The sequence below is a fragment of the Peromyscus eremicus genome, chromosome 4 (genome assembly GCF_949786415.1).
Source record: "Peromyscus eremicus chromosome 4, PerEre_H2_v1, whole genome shotgun sequence".
In the NCBI taxonomy this organism is placed as follows: Eukaryota; Metazoa; Chordata; class Mammalia; order Rodentia; family Cricetidae; genus Peromyscus; species Peromyscus eremicus.
The window spans coordinates 129,468,286-129,485,490 of record NC_081419.1 but is presented as its reverse complement, the minus strand read 5'-3'; the positions used below and the strand labels follow the sequence as shown (position 1 = coordinate 129,485,490).

The following is a 17,205-nucleotide window of genomic DNA, read 5'->3' as shown; positions in this document are numbered from 1 at the left end:
ACCATCAGTGAAACGATCGTCTTACCCTACAGCCTTAGGTACTATAATAGGTTGCCTTATGGCGACCTTGACAGCCATCTGGGGGGGAGGTCGGCCGTGAGTGGGGGGGAAACGTTCACACCCCGCGAGGAGACGACACCAGTCGGGATGACAGCAAAGCTCCACTCAGCAAGGCGTTCTTGTAAAGATTGACAGACAGTGCGCCAACTGTCTTTGCCCTAGAGACAGCGTAGCATCGCGAGATTTCGATGCCTAGCTTGTCGCGGGGTGGGTGGGGGTCCGGGGGGGGGGGAGTCTGAGAAGCCTTCCCGAATTGGGGGGGTAGGGGGATGGGCTCGTCTGTGGCGCAATCATTGCACGAGATTTGGCTACGGTCGCCGGAGCCGTACTGAGATCTCGCGATATTTCGTTTTTTCCAGTCTGGAACGCTGGGCAGTTTCTCGCGAGAGCCCGTGCTGAGGCTCCGGGAGACCCCGCGTGTTTGTGTGTGTGTATGTGTGTTGGTGAATGTGAGTACGGAGGAGCAGCGTCCGCCATTTCAGAGAGCTAGCCGACGCTGTCGCAGGGGTGGATCCTGAGCTGCCAAAGCCGCTGCCCTGCTCACCCGCGCGGGCTCCTTTAATCCCATTGTTTCTTTTAGATTCGCTTGGGCCTAGACGCCCTCGGGGCCCGATATTCGGGTTGGGCGGTACCGCGGCCTGGGCCTAGGGGCTTAACAGTAGCAACAGCGGCGGCGGCGGCGGCGGCGGCGGCGGACTTCCCGAGTCGAGCACAGGCGCGCGAAAGCCCGCACAGGTACGGGGCGTCGCGGACAGCCTGGGGTCAGCTTTTCTGAGGACGGGTGGTCCGAGGTGCTGAGGAGGGAAGCCTCTGGCCGCTTTGAGCAGCGCGCGGGGGTGGGGGACTTGTCGGCAAGGTCGGTTTCACGTCCGTGGCTGCGCCTTTCATTTCTGGCAAGGGCACCGTGGGTATTTTGGTGGTGGCAGGGACCTCCTTGGGGACCTGGGACAGATAAAGATCTGTCCTTTGGAGGCCGGGGCTGGTCGCGACCTCCCAACATGGCGCCTGTCGACTGCTACCTTGGTACACAACCCCTCCCAACAGAGGGAGTTTCCCTCCGCCGCTAAAATGGCAGCGCGGGTATTGCGCGGAAGGAAGCCCTCGGGTTCGTACTCCGGGGTTCGGTTTCAGGGGTTCGTAGGCGGCTTTTTGAAATCAGACATTAGTTCTGTTGGTGTGAGCGATGAAAGAAGCATTTCACATTTGCTTACCCAAGTTAAATCTATACTAACGTGCATCGCACAATTTTAGTCATTGTAGGGCATTTTAAGCACTTGGCTCAAAATTTGAATTTTGCAGAAGGAGGAAGAAAGTTTATTTTAGAAGAGTTGGAAGTTGTTTACTTAGAGGACTGTCTCGTTCTTTCCCTAGGCGTGTAGAGAAAATGGCAGACGATATTGATATTGAAGCAATGCTTGAGGCCCCTTACAAGAAGGTGAGAAAAACATGCCAGTGAGCTTTAATATATTTCTTAATTTAGCATTATTCACGAAACTACTGCTGAAATGTAAACTAACCTTCCCGGAGCCCTCTTGATTATCTTATCAGAGATGCATTACGTGTAACTTACAAAAGTAAATATATGCTATTGATGTAATAATATTGTGCAGTAGTTTCACTTCAGCGTGATGAATAAATGCCCATCTATCTCTCTTTGTAGACTTGCCTAACGATATCTCACCTCTACTCCCATGAATTCACCTTTGATTCCAGTGTGAACTGTCAATCATAAGGTAGTAATTGAGTGACTTATCGCTGTACCGTGGTCCCCTAGGTAAAATGACTCAACTAAGAATTAACAGCTCCAGTTTGGTATAGCAAAAAAGGTGAATGTAGTGGTTTGGGAAAATAGCAGGGGTCCAAGAATAAATCATAACCAGTCTATGGCAAGTAAATCTTAAGAGTCTTTAAAGAAGAAGAAATGGGTGAGATTTAAAATTTATTTTATATAAATAGACATAAGGCTGGTGATAACCTTAAAACAGGCAGGTGTTGATCTGCTTTTCAGTTAATAATTACTAAAATTCTTGGATCCCTGAATAGAAATTAGCAAAAAAAAAAAGAAAGAAAGAAAAAAAAAAAAAAGAAAGAAAAGAAAAAAAACCAAAACAAAAGGCAAGAGGCAGTGTCACAGATTAGAGTCACTTGATGACTGTTTACTGTTCTCCACAGTATTTTGTTTTTAATTAGGCCCTGCCATAGTATTTCACACTAAAAACTAGAAAGGAATTATTTTGGCTAGTAATACAATATGACCCGTTTCAGTATCACAGTAAAAGTAAACACTCTTCGTTCTTTCCCCCAGTTGGTGGTGAAAGTAGCAGTATGCATGCATTATCACTGGTGTCGCAACCTTAAGCTCTGTAACTTAGCATATATACTACTATAGCTGATGTGTTCAAACTGAATAAACATTGCGCTTAAACCGTTTAAAAATAATACATTTGTTTTGGAGTGTAGCACGACCATGTGGTTCCTTTTGGATGAATTCTGATAGTTTTAAATAGTGTAATTTTATAATGCTAGACATATTTTCTTGAAGACATTTTCTGTTTTAATGTTTCTTGTCTGAGTTTAACGTGGATGTAATCCATGTAAACAGGTATGGAAGTAGGAAATGTTTAGACTGGACTGGTGGATTATTAATTAACTTTTCTTGGGTTCTTGGGAGTCAACATTACTAAAGCAGTGTGAATCCCTGTTTGCTTCAGGGCGAGATGTGTGACAGAGGTGGCATCAAGCTCTTACAGTCCCAACCCTCCAACGGAAATGGGCGAAGATCTCAGGAATGGCATCGGTCACAGGAAATCGATAGTGGCTGGCTGCTAGCGTGGCCACTTGGGGCTTAGGCAGAAATAGAGCCATGGTACCGACAAAAGGGACAATAGCACATGGAATAAAACTCAGTGACTTCATGTTCATAGAAATACTATTTAACCACTTCAACGTTGTAACGCTGGATAACTTAATATCTAAACAATGTAAGAAAGTAAATATAACATGGTAATGTGGAAAGATTTTTAATTTTTGTTTCTTGATGACTTAATTATTAGCAACAAAGTGGTTAAACGTATACCATCTAAATTTTTTTTATAGCCTTCCATGTTAAACTAAATAAGTAATTAGTTTTAAAATTGTCTTGTATTTTCTTATTCCTATTCCCTTTACCCTTTGACAACTTGAAATGTTACCACTTCGTCCTCATGATGTTCTTCTATCAACCTTGCTTAGGATGAGAACAAGTTGAGCAGTGCTAACGGCCATGAAGAACGTAGCAAAAAGTAAGTTTGAACAAGAAACCTGGGAGGGTGGGCTCTAAACTTCTTGTGGTGGAAATCTTGTGTTCTTGTGCCTAAAGCATCAAACTATGGTTTTCTTCACTTCTTAGAAAACTGCTCATACCTTTTTGGATGAGAAAGTCCTTCAAGATATAAAATTATGGACTTTGCGATGTAGACTTCAGGATATAGTTTCAGAGACCTTCTGGACACTTTGCCCTCCAAGGATCCCATGATTCTCTTGAGTTCTATAATGTTTTAAATTTGGTAACTTTGGCTTAATTTTTGGAGATAAGAATCATTGAATTAGAAGAGTTACATTAGAAAAAAATATATCACGGCCAAGGCAAATACTGTTTACCTTCATTCACTAAAGGAATGGGCTATGAGTTATTTTTGCTCTTTGCTACTTAAAGGCCCTTTTGGTAGTAGTGAAAGGGCATACTTAATAATTCTTCCTAAGATTTTTTTTTTTCATTGTTTTGGGCTTTTTTATCTTTATTGTATCTAAGGAGACTGTTAAGAATATGTAATTTATTTGGGTTAGATGAATAACCTGAAATAAGAACTTAATGCTACAGACGTAGCACAGAATACAGTATCAAAGAAGTATATTAACAGTTTAAACGGAATCCAATTGATGAGGTTGGAGACTATCCACGGTTGTGAAATTACCATTTAGCTCCAAGATTAGTAATTCTTAACATGATGTGGTCATGTTATGTGCATTAAGTTGTTCTAGCCCATGTTTATGATGCCATACTAAAACATTTTGTCATATCATGACCCCATAATACATAATGGAAATAGTGATAAAATAGCCACTTACTTGACTCTTTTTGGCTCTTTTCCTCCTAAGAGCTCAAAGTTCTTCATAATTACCTCAGTCATCCTCACAACAACTTTGTTAGGTAGGTTGATATAATTTCATAAAATAGATGAAAAAATTGTTCAATGTGGGTCACTTAGGTTTTGCTAAGCCAAGGTTTTATAATCTCAATGTGGTAGTAATGGATTAATTTTAATATGTGGGTTGGGTATGGTGATGCAGGCTTACAATACCCTCCATAAGAAGCCAAGGCAGGGTGGTGATACATTCAGTGCCAGCCTGGGTTTCACAGTGAGATACTGTAGAAAATACAAAAATAAATTAATGCTAAGAGCAAAGAAAGGTCTGATTTGTGGATATTTTTTTCTTGCACAAGATTAGATGGAATCACGAATGGTTCCTTACTAGTCAGAAGTGGATGCAGAGAGCAGGTTAACGGTTCATATCATGCATTTTTAATCTTTGCCAAAGTAATAGTTTCCTAAAGTTTTGGTTTCACAATTTTATAATCAAAAGAAAATTCCTGGAACAGAAGTCTACTAATTTACAAAAATGACTGTAGATGTCAGGCTTACTGACTTAGTAAAGATTTTATCTTAAGTGTGGAAAGGAGGAGGATAAACTTGATTACAAATCTTCACTATTCTCTAATGTCACTTCTTCCCACTAATATCTTCAGATGGTATTCTTTTAATTCTATTTCGAAACTCATGAAGATCACCAAGCTTTTATGAGAAATTTGAGCATTACACATTCTATAAGAGATAGGGGGCATTTTTGTTTTTTGTCATTGTTTTATCTGATGTATGTAGTCATTTGGGCAATTTAACATTCAATATTTTAAAGGAAGACTTTCCTAAACACTTCAATTATTAATATCTTTAAAATGTTCAAGGTGTTTTTAGTTACAGATGATTTAAATTAGGTGATTACCTAATTTAGTTACAAAGTGTTTATCTGGTGATTTGAAGGAACATGCCATTAAAACTAATTGAACATAATGTAGAAGAAAACTTTGAACTCTGGGTGAAACGCGAAGCAAATATTTGCCCGCTCTGAGATAAATTGTGTTAACTTAAGTAGATGTAATTTTTGTATGGTTCATGCTAAAACTTTATTGAATTGGAGATAAAGAATATAAACTCCAAATTCTGACAAAGTTAACCAAGTATATATAAACTCTTTTGTTTAAAAAAATTGTAATTGTAACACACTATCATATCCCAGTAGTAAAGGGATAAAGTTTGAAATAACAACCTGTTAGCCTATTTTCTGAAGTTATAACAATGACTTTGTCAAGGCCTCCAATAAGCTCTTAAGTACTTGAGGTTACTCCTCATGGAAGTATTTGTTGCTGTAACCTGTTTTGCAGTCTCAAATCAAACTTCATTTTGTTAAAGTCTTTAAAGAATCATTTAGAAAAGGATAACAATAAAATGGCACAGTTAAAATATATTGGCTACTTTGGTGTGGATTATCAAATTTTGGAATAAATGACTTTTCTATTTTTTTTTCTTATTTTCCAGAATACTTTGCATTTAAAATTTAGATCTTCTTACATGGAAGAGGTCAAATCCAGTTATAGCAAAACACCTTTACAGCAGAGGCCATATAACCAAAAAGTCCAAAGGCCCAGTGGACCATTTACTTCAATGATGTTCAGTACAAATTCCACTGCCACTAAAGACTTGGGAAAGTCCCATTTAAGTTGTAACAGGATTTGACTATTAGGATGGATTTTTATAACTATTTCTTTAGTTCATAAATGTTCTTTAATGCTGGAATTTGCTCTAGAGAAGTACCTTGGTTTCTTGCAACATTAATCTTTTGTCTGAGCTTTCATATAGAAGATTGTATTTTCTGATACCTTAGTATGTTGTCTATTTACCTATCTGGGGTTGCCTTCAGATGTGGGTGGGGATTTGCTTATGAAAAGTCTAGCAAGACATTGGGTTAAAATTAGATTTCTTTATTTATTTTAAACTCCTTTGGCAGAATAAGATTGGGGGCCTATGAGAGGTAAATAGGCAGATTGATGCAGCTGTGGGCTATCTTTGAGCAGAGCAAAAACTTACTGTCCTTTTTTTTTTTTAGGGGAATGGAATTAATTTTTACCCTTTCTCCTAATTTATAGGTAGGACTTAGGTTTTAGCCATTTTAGAATTCTTCGTCCTAAGAAATAGTGTCAGGGTTTGAAATATCAAAGTTGGAATGTTAATTGTTGCCCTTCTGAGCATCGGAGTTGCTTTGACTTCTATAATGAGTGTAGCCTAATTTTCTGTCATGTGCTACCTAGCATATTTCTGACAGTCAGGTGAATTATCTTGAAATTTTAGACAAAGTTTCTGCCTCCTTGGAAAGCTCTACATCTCCTTGTGATTGGAGTGTGGGTTTCAAGATTCCAGAAGGTGGGTGTCTTCATTTTCTATTTTCAATGCACTCTAAGATGACCTGCTTACAGGTTCTCTGAGGCATACCTCAGTTGTTCTTGTGCTAACTTTGCTTTGATACAGTTTAAATAGCTAATTAATTTTCCTAATGATGTAGAGTTGTCAAAATGTTCAGATTTCAAACCACTTAAAAAGGGACATTTTGGTGGAATAAATTTATTTCAAAATGTCGTTCTTTTACATTGAAATATCTGAAGGCACCTCTAATTTGGGTGATGACAGAGGCACAGATTTCAAGGTTTAATTATTAAATCAGTGGGTGAAATACTGTGAGGAACACAAAAATGAGTGGAAAGATAACTGACGGGCTTTTTTACTTTCCAAGGAAGGTCAAGTTGTTTTAATTGCGTCCCACAGGCTTGTATAAACTAGTTTAAAAAGGGCATTTTCCATTTTCATTATAGCTTTAAGTGGAAAGCTTATAAATGGTCACTGTAAAATTTGGGGTTGTAAAAGTTAGTTTTACTGCATTCTTAGTATGCTTTATCATTTCTTGTAATTTTGTCCATGAAAACCAAAATGCTATGTATATGGTGTTTTGAAAGTTAAAAATATTCTTATATGTACATTGTATCAAAATTTACTTGAACTAAATTGTTTGGACAATTTTCATGTGACAATTACTATTTCGTAAATGTGAACATACTGTAACTTTGATTACTATAGCTCATAGATTACAGTAATTCTTAGTGGTCTGTTAAGGGAATGGCAGTTAAATTGTTTTTGAAGTTCAGGCTTGATGTTCTACTTACCAGCAAGTCCTGTTTCTTGTTTCAAGCTGTAGCTGCCTCAGGAGATCATTGCAAATTCTTCCTATTAAACCTATCTCTCAATTCTTTGACTGTCTTCAGTTAACATGAAGCAAAGGTTGGGGTATTTTATGTCCCATGCCTAGGAATTGTTTTTCCTAAAGTATGATTTTGTATCGTTGTACAGTGGTAAAAATACATTTACAAAAGGATAAACATTTTGACCATAAAAGGAAATATATATTGGTTAGTATTTAAACAAGCAAGATAATGGTACTTTTTTCCCCTTCAGGAGAAAAAAAAGCAAGAGCAGAAGCCGTAGTCATGAACGAAAAAGAAGCAAAAGTAAGGAACGGAAGCGAAGTAGAGATAGAGAGAGGAAAAAGAGCAAAAGCCGGGAACGGAAACGAAGTAGAAGCAAAGAAAGGAGACGAAGCCGTTCACGAAGTCGAGATAGAAGATTCCGAGGCCGCTACAGAAGTCCCTAGTATGTAGCTTTTGTTTTGGATGTTTAGATAGCAATTAACTGGAGGAATATGAATTGAGATTCCGTTTTTCAACATTTAAAGTGAGGGATATTGGCATTGCAGCTAATGAGGTGAAAATACAGTATGTGGACTGATACATAAACCTTAGGATCTACCAGCTAGAAATAATTTGTTTGCTTGCCAGTCCAAATTAAAACAAAGCATTTGAGCGCTTGATAGAGAAAGCCTAAGCTGTGAGCTATTAGAACACTCACTATACAAAATATGAATCTAAATTGTATAGTTCAGGTAGAAAACCTTGACTGGCTGTGGTGAGCTGAAGTCCATCAATTTGTGTGCTCAATTTTTAGGCTCATTACTCTTAATTTATATTTAAGGCATTAGAGTAAATTGAAAGTGCTTTATAGATTAAGTTATAGGAACTCGCATGCATTATTTAAGGAATATAAGGTAACTTCATTATAGCTGTTAAAAAAACAAAACAAAACCCTGGGGCTAGAGAGACGGCTCAGCTGTTAAGAGCACTGATTGCTCTTCCAGAGGACCCAAATTCGATTCCCAGTACCCATATGTCTGCTCACAACTGTCTGTAACTCCAGTTCTCCTTCACACAGACAATTGGTGCAGGCAAAGCACCAATGCACAAAGAAATTCACCTGTATTATGGAAAGAAACTTGCATTCATGTACAAGCATTAAAACAAGCACAATCCTTAATGTTTACCTAAGTCCTTAATTTTGTACAAAACGAAGCTACTTTTAACTTTTTTAAAACTACTTTTAAAAGTATTTATATTTGTGTGTGGTGCCAGGTGCCAGTGAGTGCAGGTGTCAGTGTAGGCCAAAAGCATTGGACCACCCCCTACCTTGGAGCTGGAGTTAGAGGTATTTGAGAGATTCCTAATGTGTGGATGCTGGGAACTGAACTTAGGACCTCTGTGAAAGCAGTATTGCTCTTAACCAAAGCATTTAATTTTAAAAATTTGGGTAGTTAAGTATTGAACTACCCTGTCTCAAAAAACCAAAAAAAAAAAAAAAAAGAATTGAACTGAAAGACAACTGAATCAGCCCCTAAGCTTTTGTTAAGGAATAAACATCGATGTAAACTAATAGTGATGATTGTCAACAAAATCCTGGATTTTGTATGATACTGGTATTAACTAAAGGTATTTGAATACATGATAGTATATGTGCCTGAGTCTGTGGATTCTTGTCACTTTTCTAGATTCCTCCTAATTGCTTATTTTATAGACGTTACATGATGATAATGGAGCCACAATGCTATTTTAATTCTGAATTATACATGAGAAATTTTATTATTTCATCAAGAGTTACACTACATTCTTTAAGATTGTTAATTGCCTTACCAGGATGAACTAAATGGGTAGTTTTAAAATACTGTTTGTAGAGTTTGGATGGATGATGTATGTGTGTCTGTGTCTTATTCTGGTCTGACTTATTTAAACTTTTCTTGTATTGGGTTTCAGTTGAACTGTGGAGTCTATAACTTGACAATTTTATAACTAAGGGAGAAGCTTAGTCAGGTTGGGCAGAGGGAGATCTTTGTGAATTCAAGGTCAACCTGTTTTACATAAAACATTTCCAGGCTAGCCAGGGGTGCATAGTGATATCTTGACTCAAGTACTATTTTGTATTATTTGAAACAGAAGGAGAAAATAGCTTGTTAAGTTATATTTTTTATGGGATCCAGGTTCAATACCCAGGACACACATGGCAGCTCACAACTGTCTTTAACTCCAAGATCTGAATGAAACCTTCATACAGACATATATGTAGACAAAGCACCAATGCTCATAAAAATAAATTATAAAAAATTATATACTTAAATGAACATTAATCATTCAAGTAATTGCCTATTAGGGGTTAGTGAGACAGAGGAGGAAGATCACAGCTAAGTTCCAGTCAATATTGAAGGTGAATTCTAAGCCAAGTCAGGCATATGTACACTATCTTAAAACTTAAATTAGAGTTTAAATTAGAAGGGACGGATGAATTTTACTTGAAACTGCTTGGTTATAGGTTGAGAAAGTTTTTGTTAAAATTATTGAAATATAGAGTCTATCCAAATATAGATAACAAACCCTTTCATTTTTTATTTTACCTAGCCTATTTAAGGAACTACGATGGTCCTTTTATGACGATAATTGTACATTAAGGAATATATATATAGCTTATGACAGCTGTAACTAAGCTTTACCCTTATAAAGGTACAAAAATATTTGTATTATAAGTTACTGTGAAAAATCTCCTTTTATGCCGGGAGGTGGTGGCTCATGCCTTTAATCCCTGCACTCGGAAGTCAGAGGAAGGCAGATATCTGTGACTGGGCTACAGAGTGAGTTCCAGGACAGGCTCCAAAGCTACACAGAGAAACTCTGTCTCAAAATCAAAAAAAAAAAAAAAAAAATCTTTTGCTGTTTTACACTATTAGAATCAGACTAAGGGGGACATATATTTTAGTACTGATAGTTGTCTTTGAATTCTCAAAATTTTCTGATGAATTAGTTTTACCTATTTTAAGTTTGAGGCTAGCCTAGTCTACAGGTAATCTCCAGGAAACAATAAATAAATAAAAATGAAAACATCGGTATCATAAATGCTTTCTACAGTAAATATATAGTACATTAAATATGGTAATATTCTCTAAGAATTATTACTTGTGGCTGGAGAGATGACTCAGAGGTTAACAGTACTTACTGGGTATTCTTTGAGAGGACCCAGGTTCAGTTCCCAGCACCCATGTGACAGCTCACAGTTGTCTTGATTTCTGCATACATACATGCAGGCAAACACCAATATATATAAAATTGAAAAAAAAAATTTAAAAAGTATTATTACACATTAACTGGGCATGGTGGCACATGTTTAATTCCAGCACTCTGCACACAGGCACTTTTTGAGTTCCAGGCCAGCTAAGATTACATAGTGAGAACCTGTCTTAAAATACTTTAAGAGCTGGATGGGTGTGGTGGAACATGCGTTTAATCACAGCTCTCAGGAGGCAGAGTCAGGTAGAGTTTGTAAGGCTAGCCTGGTATAGAGTAAGTTCCAGGACTGCCAAGGCTATCTCCTGCCCAAAAAAGGGAAAAGATAATTACATGGAACATACCAGTTTCAAGCACACATTTTATTTAAAAAAAAAAAAAAAGTCCTGCAGGACGGTGATGGCACGTGCCTTTTAACCTAGCCCTCAGGAGGCAGAGGCAAGTGGATCTCTTGATTTCGAGGCCATCCTGGTCTACAGATTTAGTTCCAGGACAGACTCCAAAGCTACACAGAGAAACCCTGTCAAACAAGAAAAGTCCTTCATGTGGCTATGGTGGCTCAGGGATTCAACACTAATCCGATTACTCCTAGAAGTTGAGACAGGAGGAGCAGGAGTTCTAGGTCATTCTTCACTGCATAGTGAATGAGTTTTCAAGAAAGAATTGTATAGTAAACTGATGTTGGGATGAAAGTGCACAGGCATTTGTTTTTACTCTATTTGTTTATTTCAAAGACTCACTCTTGTGGTTGAAAAACTAAAATAGATGGAATAGGTTTTTTAGAAAAAATACTGAGGCTGTAACTTTTGTTCTTGGCACCTCTAACTGGTCCAGGATAGACAAATACAAGGGCTACAGGTCTGGGATAAAGTTACAATTTTTTCTAAGTACTTTTGTTTCCTCTTTGTAATTAAGATAGAAAAGAAGCCGCCTAAACAATGTTAGACTTGCTGGAGAGCCCATGAACTTGATCTTAGCAAGATCCTAAACCTGTAACTAGTGTAATTTTGTGTTTTCTTTTTAGCTCCGGACCAAAATTTAACAGTGCCATCCGAGGAAAGATTGGGTTGCCTCATAGCATCAAATTAAGGTTTTTAAACATACTTCTGAATTGCTTAAATTGTTTTTCAAGGAACTAATGAGATCTTAACTTGTGTTGGTAACTTGTGAAACTTTTTAACCTTGCAGCAGAAGACGTTCCCGAAGCAAAAGTCCATTCAGAAAAGACAAGAGCCCTGTGAGGTAACTGTTAGCTCCCCCTACCTTTTTTAGATTTGTTAAAAATTTTGCAAACAAAAGACTTTTAAAACTTAAGTAATTATTATAATCACATTATGTCTTTTACTTCCTTTTGCAGTATTGTTACCTTAAAAAGAATGATGATGAACTTTCAGTAGCGCTGCTTTTCAATTTCTTTTTTATTTTTATTTTGAAGATAATGTTTGTCTGGAACAGTCCTGGCTGTCCTAGAACCTGATTTGTAGACTAGACTGGCCTAGACAGATCCACCTGCCTTTGCCTCCTGAGTGCTGGGATTCACACCTGTCTTAATTTCATATATTCTAAAAAACAAAATATCACTTGAGGCAGGTTTTTAGTAAATTTATACTGATAGTTTTAAGTCAGCTTCATTTCATATGGAATTAGTATGTAATGACATTATTTGAAAAAACTTTATACTAACACAGCAGTTACACATTTACTGCTTGGCACTGTTTCATGAGACCATGCATTTCATCTTAGATAGGTGTCTTACAGAAGAATTGAATGGTCATAATCTGTTCGTGAAGGTTGTGTGAATTATTTCCTTGATAAGCTTAAGACTATACAATGTATCCTTTTGCATCGAGGCACATTTTGTTGTATGGTAGCATGCTTCACTAACCTGGCTGATCTTAAGGCGAGCATTTTAAATTTACATTTAAGGCAGGGTATCTCTTTGTAGCCCTAGTTCACTTGGAACATGCTATGTATATCAGGCCTCTAACTCAAGAGATCTCCTTGCCTCTGCTAATCTAGTACTAAGATAAAGGTGTGTACCACCATGCTCAACTTACTTTGTTTAAAAAAAAATTTTTTTTATTTCGGCCGGGCTGTGGTGGCCCACGACTTTAGTCCTAGTGCTTGGGAGGCAGAGGCTGGCAGATCTCAGTTAGTTTGAGGCCAGCATGGTCTACAAAGTATTTCCAGGACAGCCGGGACTGTTTTACACAGAGAAACCCTGTTTTGGGAAAACAAAACAAAACAAAAAAGGCAAAAAAAAAAAAAAATACAAAAAGATTTTATTTCATGTGTGTGAGTGTTTCCAGGCATGTATGTACAATGCCTGATGCCCTCTAAGGCCATAAGAAGGATTAGATTTCCTGGAACAGTTACAGTTTTGAGCACCATGAGGGAGCTGTGAACCAAAACCCTGGTTTTCAGCAAGGGTAGTCCTTTTAACCTCTGAGCCACCTCTCCGTTGTTGAGAGCTGGAGTTTATTTTTGTTACTTTATGTATTCTAATTATAAAATCCTCAAGTTTGATAAAAACTTAAATGGGCCAGGCAGTGGTGGCTTACGCGTTTAATCCCAGCACTTGGGAGGCAGACGGGCATCAAAACTGCACAGAGAAAACCTGTCTCAAAAACAAAAAAAACCCAAAACAAACAAAACTTAAATGTTATTGAATTTTTAGTTTTTAATGAATATGGCGATTTTTTTTTTTTTTGTGTGTGTGTGTGTGTGTAGCTTTGGAGCCTGTGCTGAAACTCACTCTGTAGCCCAGGCTGGCCTCAAATTCACAGAGATCCACCTGGCTCTGCCTCCCAAGTGCTCTGATTAAAGGCGTGCGCCACCACCGCCCGCCCGGCTTATTTTCGTATTCTATGTTTGTTTGGTTTTGATGTTTTTTAAGACAGGCTTTCTATGTGTATGTAGCCTTGGCTGTCCTGGAACTTTGTTCTGTAGACCAGGCTGGCCTTCAACTCAGTTACTTACCTGCCTCTTCCTCCCGAGTTCTGGGATTAAAGGCATGTGCCACCACCACCTTTTATACAATGATGGTTTTTCACCCCTCCTCTCGACTTTTATTGATTCTCTGTGGATTTCATATCATGTGTCCTGATACCACTCACCTCCCAGTCCCCTTGCTTCTGCCCTCTGCTCATGAAACCTTGACCCCAAAACAAATCAAAATTTAAAAGAAAAAAAAAAGAAGAATCTCATCTTGGAAGCTGTAGTGTGGCCCATTGAGTAGCACAGTTTACCCTTTAGTCCATTCATCTTTACTTGTAGGGTTAAATGCTATGAACCATTTGTCTGGGTCAAGGCCTCTGGCTTCTGCTACACTATTGATAGTAGACTCTCTGGGGATATTGTGCTATCCCCCCCCTCCCATTTTAAATGTTTTTAATGAATTATTTTATTTTTATGTACATTGGTATTTTGCTTGCATGTGTGTTTGCAAGGGTGTCAGGCCCCCTGGAACTGGAGATACAGACAGGTGTGAGCTGCCTTGTGGGTGCTAGGAATTGAACCCAAGTCCTCTGGAAGAGCAGCTAGTACTCTTAATGGCCAAGCTGTTTGTCCAGACACCCCCCCCTTTTCCGGTTTTTTTTTGGGGGGGGTAATGGTTTTTGAGGTTGGGTTTCTTTGTAACAGACCTAGCAATCTTGGAACTGGCTGTATACACCAGGCTGGCCTGGAACCCAGAGATCCACTTGCCTCTGCCTCCTAAGTGCTGGGATTAAAGGCATGCATTGGTCACTACTGTCCAATTTTGGAATTTTTTTTCTTTTCTTTTTTTTTTTTTTTGGTTTTTCGAGACAGGGTTTCTCTGTGTAGCTTTGCGCCTTTCCTGGGACTCACTTGGTAGCCCAGGCTGGCCTCGAACTCACAGAGATCCGCCTGGCTCTGCCTCCGAGTGCTGGGATTAAAGGCGTGCGCCACCACCGCCCGGCCCTGGAATTTTTTTTCTTGTTCTTGACCCCCACCCCCAGCCAAGGACCGAACCCAGGGCCTTGCGCTTGCTAGTCAAGCGCTCTAACACTGAGTTAAATCCCCAACCCCAATTTTGGAAATCTTAGTATTCTGTTTACTTGTAAGAAAAACCTCAGTTCTTCTCTGTATCTAATTCAGTTTTATATCTTTGACTCTTAACGTGGTTGAGATTATATGATTTACTGGACGTATACAGCACAGTGGTATCACACTTAAATAGCAGGATTGCTTCTACAGTTTTACAAACAAAATTGTCTACTGTACCTGGGATGAGGGGGAGAATTCAAGTATTTTTTGAATAATTAGTGCTTCCCAATAGTGTACATGTTTGTATCATACATATTACATATTTAAAGTTTTTATTATTTTTCAATTACGTATTTCTGTGCTGCTGTCCCTAAGAGGCATGAGGTTTCAGATCCAACATGGTACTATGAATCAAAATTAAGTCCTTAAGAGCAATACATATCCTTAATTGCTGAGCCATCTAGCTCCTTGGGCTAATAGACTAAGAATTCTGATTTTTTTTTTTTTTTTTTTTGAGACAAGGTTTCTCTGAGTAGACCAGGATGGCCTTAAACTCACAGAAATCTGCGCGTCTATGCCTCTCAAGTGCTGGGTCTATACAGTGAGTATTAGGACATCTAGGTCTACATAGAGAAACCCTGTTTTTTTTTAAAAAAAAAAAAATTGTCTAGCCCAATAACTGGTAACATTAATTCTAGCACTTCCAAGGTTGAGGATTAAATATAGCCATAATTTCAACATCAAGCTTTTGGACATAGCTACTACTACAAAGTCAGCAAGGTTCCTGTGAATGAGACCTTGTTACCAAAAGAAAAGATAAACTTGTTGTATTTTACTGTTTTCCCTAATTTGAGTATTTTCAGTCATATCCGTTAAGTTTAAAAGTGCTTTTGCTTTATCCTTAAATTTTTTTGTCAAATGAATGTATTAAATCTCATTTCATATTTATTAGGAAATTTCCCCATTTTTTGTTTGGTTTTTCGAGACAGGATTTCTTTTTGTTTGTTCTTTTTGTTTTTTTGAGATAGGGTTTCTCAGTGTAGGTATGGTGCCTGTCCTGGATCTCACTCTATAGACCAGGCTGGCCTCAAACTCTAAGAGATCCACCTGCCTCTGCCTGCCTCCTCAGTGCTGACATTAAAGGCCTGCGCAACTACCAGCTGGCCTCCTTGTTTACGTTTTTTCTTTCTTTCTTTCTTTTTTTTTTTTTGGTTTTTTGAGACAGGGTTTCTCTGTGTAGCTTTGCGCCTTTCCTGGGACTCACTTGGTAGCCCAGGCTGGCCTCGAACTCACAGAGATCTACCTGGCTCTGCCTCCCAAGTGCTGGGATTCAAGGCGTGCGCCACCACCGCCCGGCTTTTGTTTACATTTTTTAATGAAGTGTACATTAAAAGTAGCTTCAGAACTCAGGACATACTTCAGTAATGTGTGAGGTGTGGTGCACAATCCCCAGAAGTGCATAAATTTTAAGATGTGTACCACAAATGTAATAAGACTGCTTGCCTAACATGCATGAGTTTAATGCCTAACACTGCATAAAATGGGTATTATGATTGATTCATGTCTAATTCTACAGCCCCGGAGCCAGAAACAGGAGAAGTTCAAGATAAGGGGCTGGAAAGATGACTTAGTGATTAAGAATGCTTAACTGTTCTTGAAGAAGAACAGTTTCAGTTTTTGGCACCCACATGGCAGCTCACAATCATCTATGATTCTGATCTCCATAGGCTTCTATATGAATTTAGTATACTTGTATACACCCAGGAACATGCCATAGACAGGTAAAATTAAATATTTAAAAAAAAAAAAAAACAGTTAAAAGAACATCCTTGGGCGTTTAATCCCAGCACTTGGGAGGCAGAGCCAGGCGGATCTCTGTGAGTTCAAGGCCAGCCTGGGCTACCAAGTGAGTTCCAGGAGAGGCATAAAGCTACACAGAGAAACCCTGTCTCAAAAAACAAAAAAAACAAAAAAAAAACAAAAAAAAAACTTGGTTGAAACAGAAGTTTGGGTCTGGCAGTGGTGGTGAATGTGTTTAATCCCAGTACTTGGGAGTTAGAGCTTTGTGGATCTCTGGAGTTTGAGGCCAGCTTGATCTACAGAGTGAGTTCCAAGACTTCCCAGTGCTACACAGAGAAACCCTGACTTGAAAAATACACAAAAAAAGACCCCCCGGGAGTTTGAGGCTACCCATGGTACATGAGACCGTGTCTCCACCTTTAAAAAAAAAAAATGACTCACCATTAATTCTGGATTCTTCTCCTATTAGGGAACCTATTGATAATCTAACTCCTGAGGAAAGAGATGCAAGGACAGTTTTCTGCATGCAACTGGCAGCAAGAATTCGACCAAGGGATTTGGAAGAGTTTTTCTCTACAGTAGGAAAGGTAACTCCCCATTTACAGACCGCAAAATTAGTAGAAGGGAGTGTTTTTAATAATTAGTGTCACTATGGTTGGGTGTGGTGCGATACATTATTTATTTGTTTGTTTTACTCTTTCACAACTGAGACTTTATTGGTTGAGTACACAGACATTTCAATTCTTAAAACATAGACC

The 17,205-nt window shown here is 38.4% G+C and overlaps 1 protein-coding gene across 8 annotated transcripts in view; it reads left to right on the top strand.

Annotated features, from left to right (window-relative positions):
- The first annotated feature begins 428 nt into the window (after positions 1 to 428).
- The window catches only part of Rbm39 (RNA binding motif protein 39), a 39,119-nt gene continuing 22,342 nt past the window's right edge, over positions 429 to 17,205 (top strand). The window contains exons 1-9 of one of the 8 annotated variants that reach the window (XM_059261753.1): positions 429 to 795; positions 1,432 to 1,495; positions 1,721 to 1,793; positions 3,292 to 3,341; positions 4,198 to 4,249; positions 7,659 to 7,853; positions 11,640 to 11,729; positions 11,828 to 11,881; positions 16,917 to 17,034. In XM_059261753.1, coding sequence (XP_059117736.1) covers positions 3,323 to 3,341; positions 4,198 to 4,249; positions 7,659 to 7,853; positions 11,640 to 11,729; positions 11,828 to 11,881; positions 16,917 to 17,034 — 528 coding nt within the window. In that variant the 5' untranslated portion in view covers positions 429 to 795; positions 1,432 to 1,495; positions 1,721 to 1,793; positions 3,292 to 3,322. Of the gene's footprint in view, positions 796 to 1,431; positions 1,496 to 1,720; positions 3,342 to 4,197; positions 4,250 to 7,658; positions 7,854 to 11,639; positions 11,730 to 11,827; positions 11,882 to 16,916; positions 17,035 to 17,205 lie in introns of all 8 variants that reach the window. The other 7 variants (XM_059261751.1, XM_059261750.1, XM_059261749.1 and 4 more) reach the window with 7 other exon arrangements.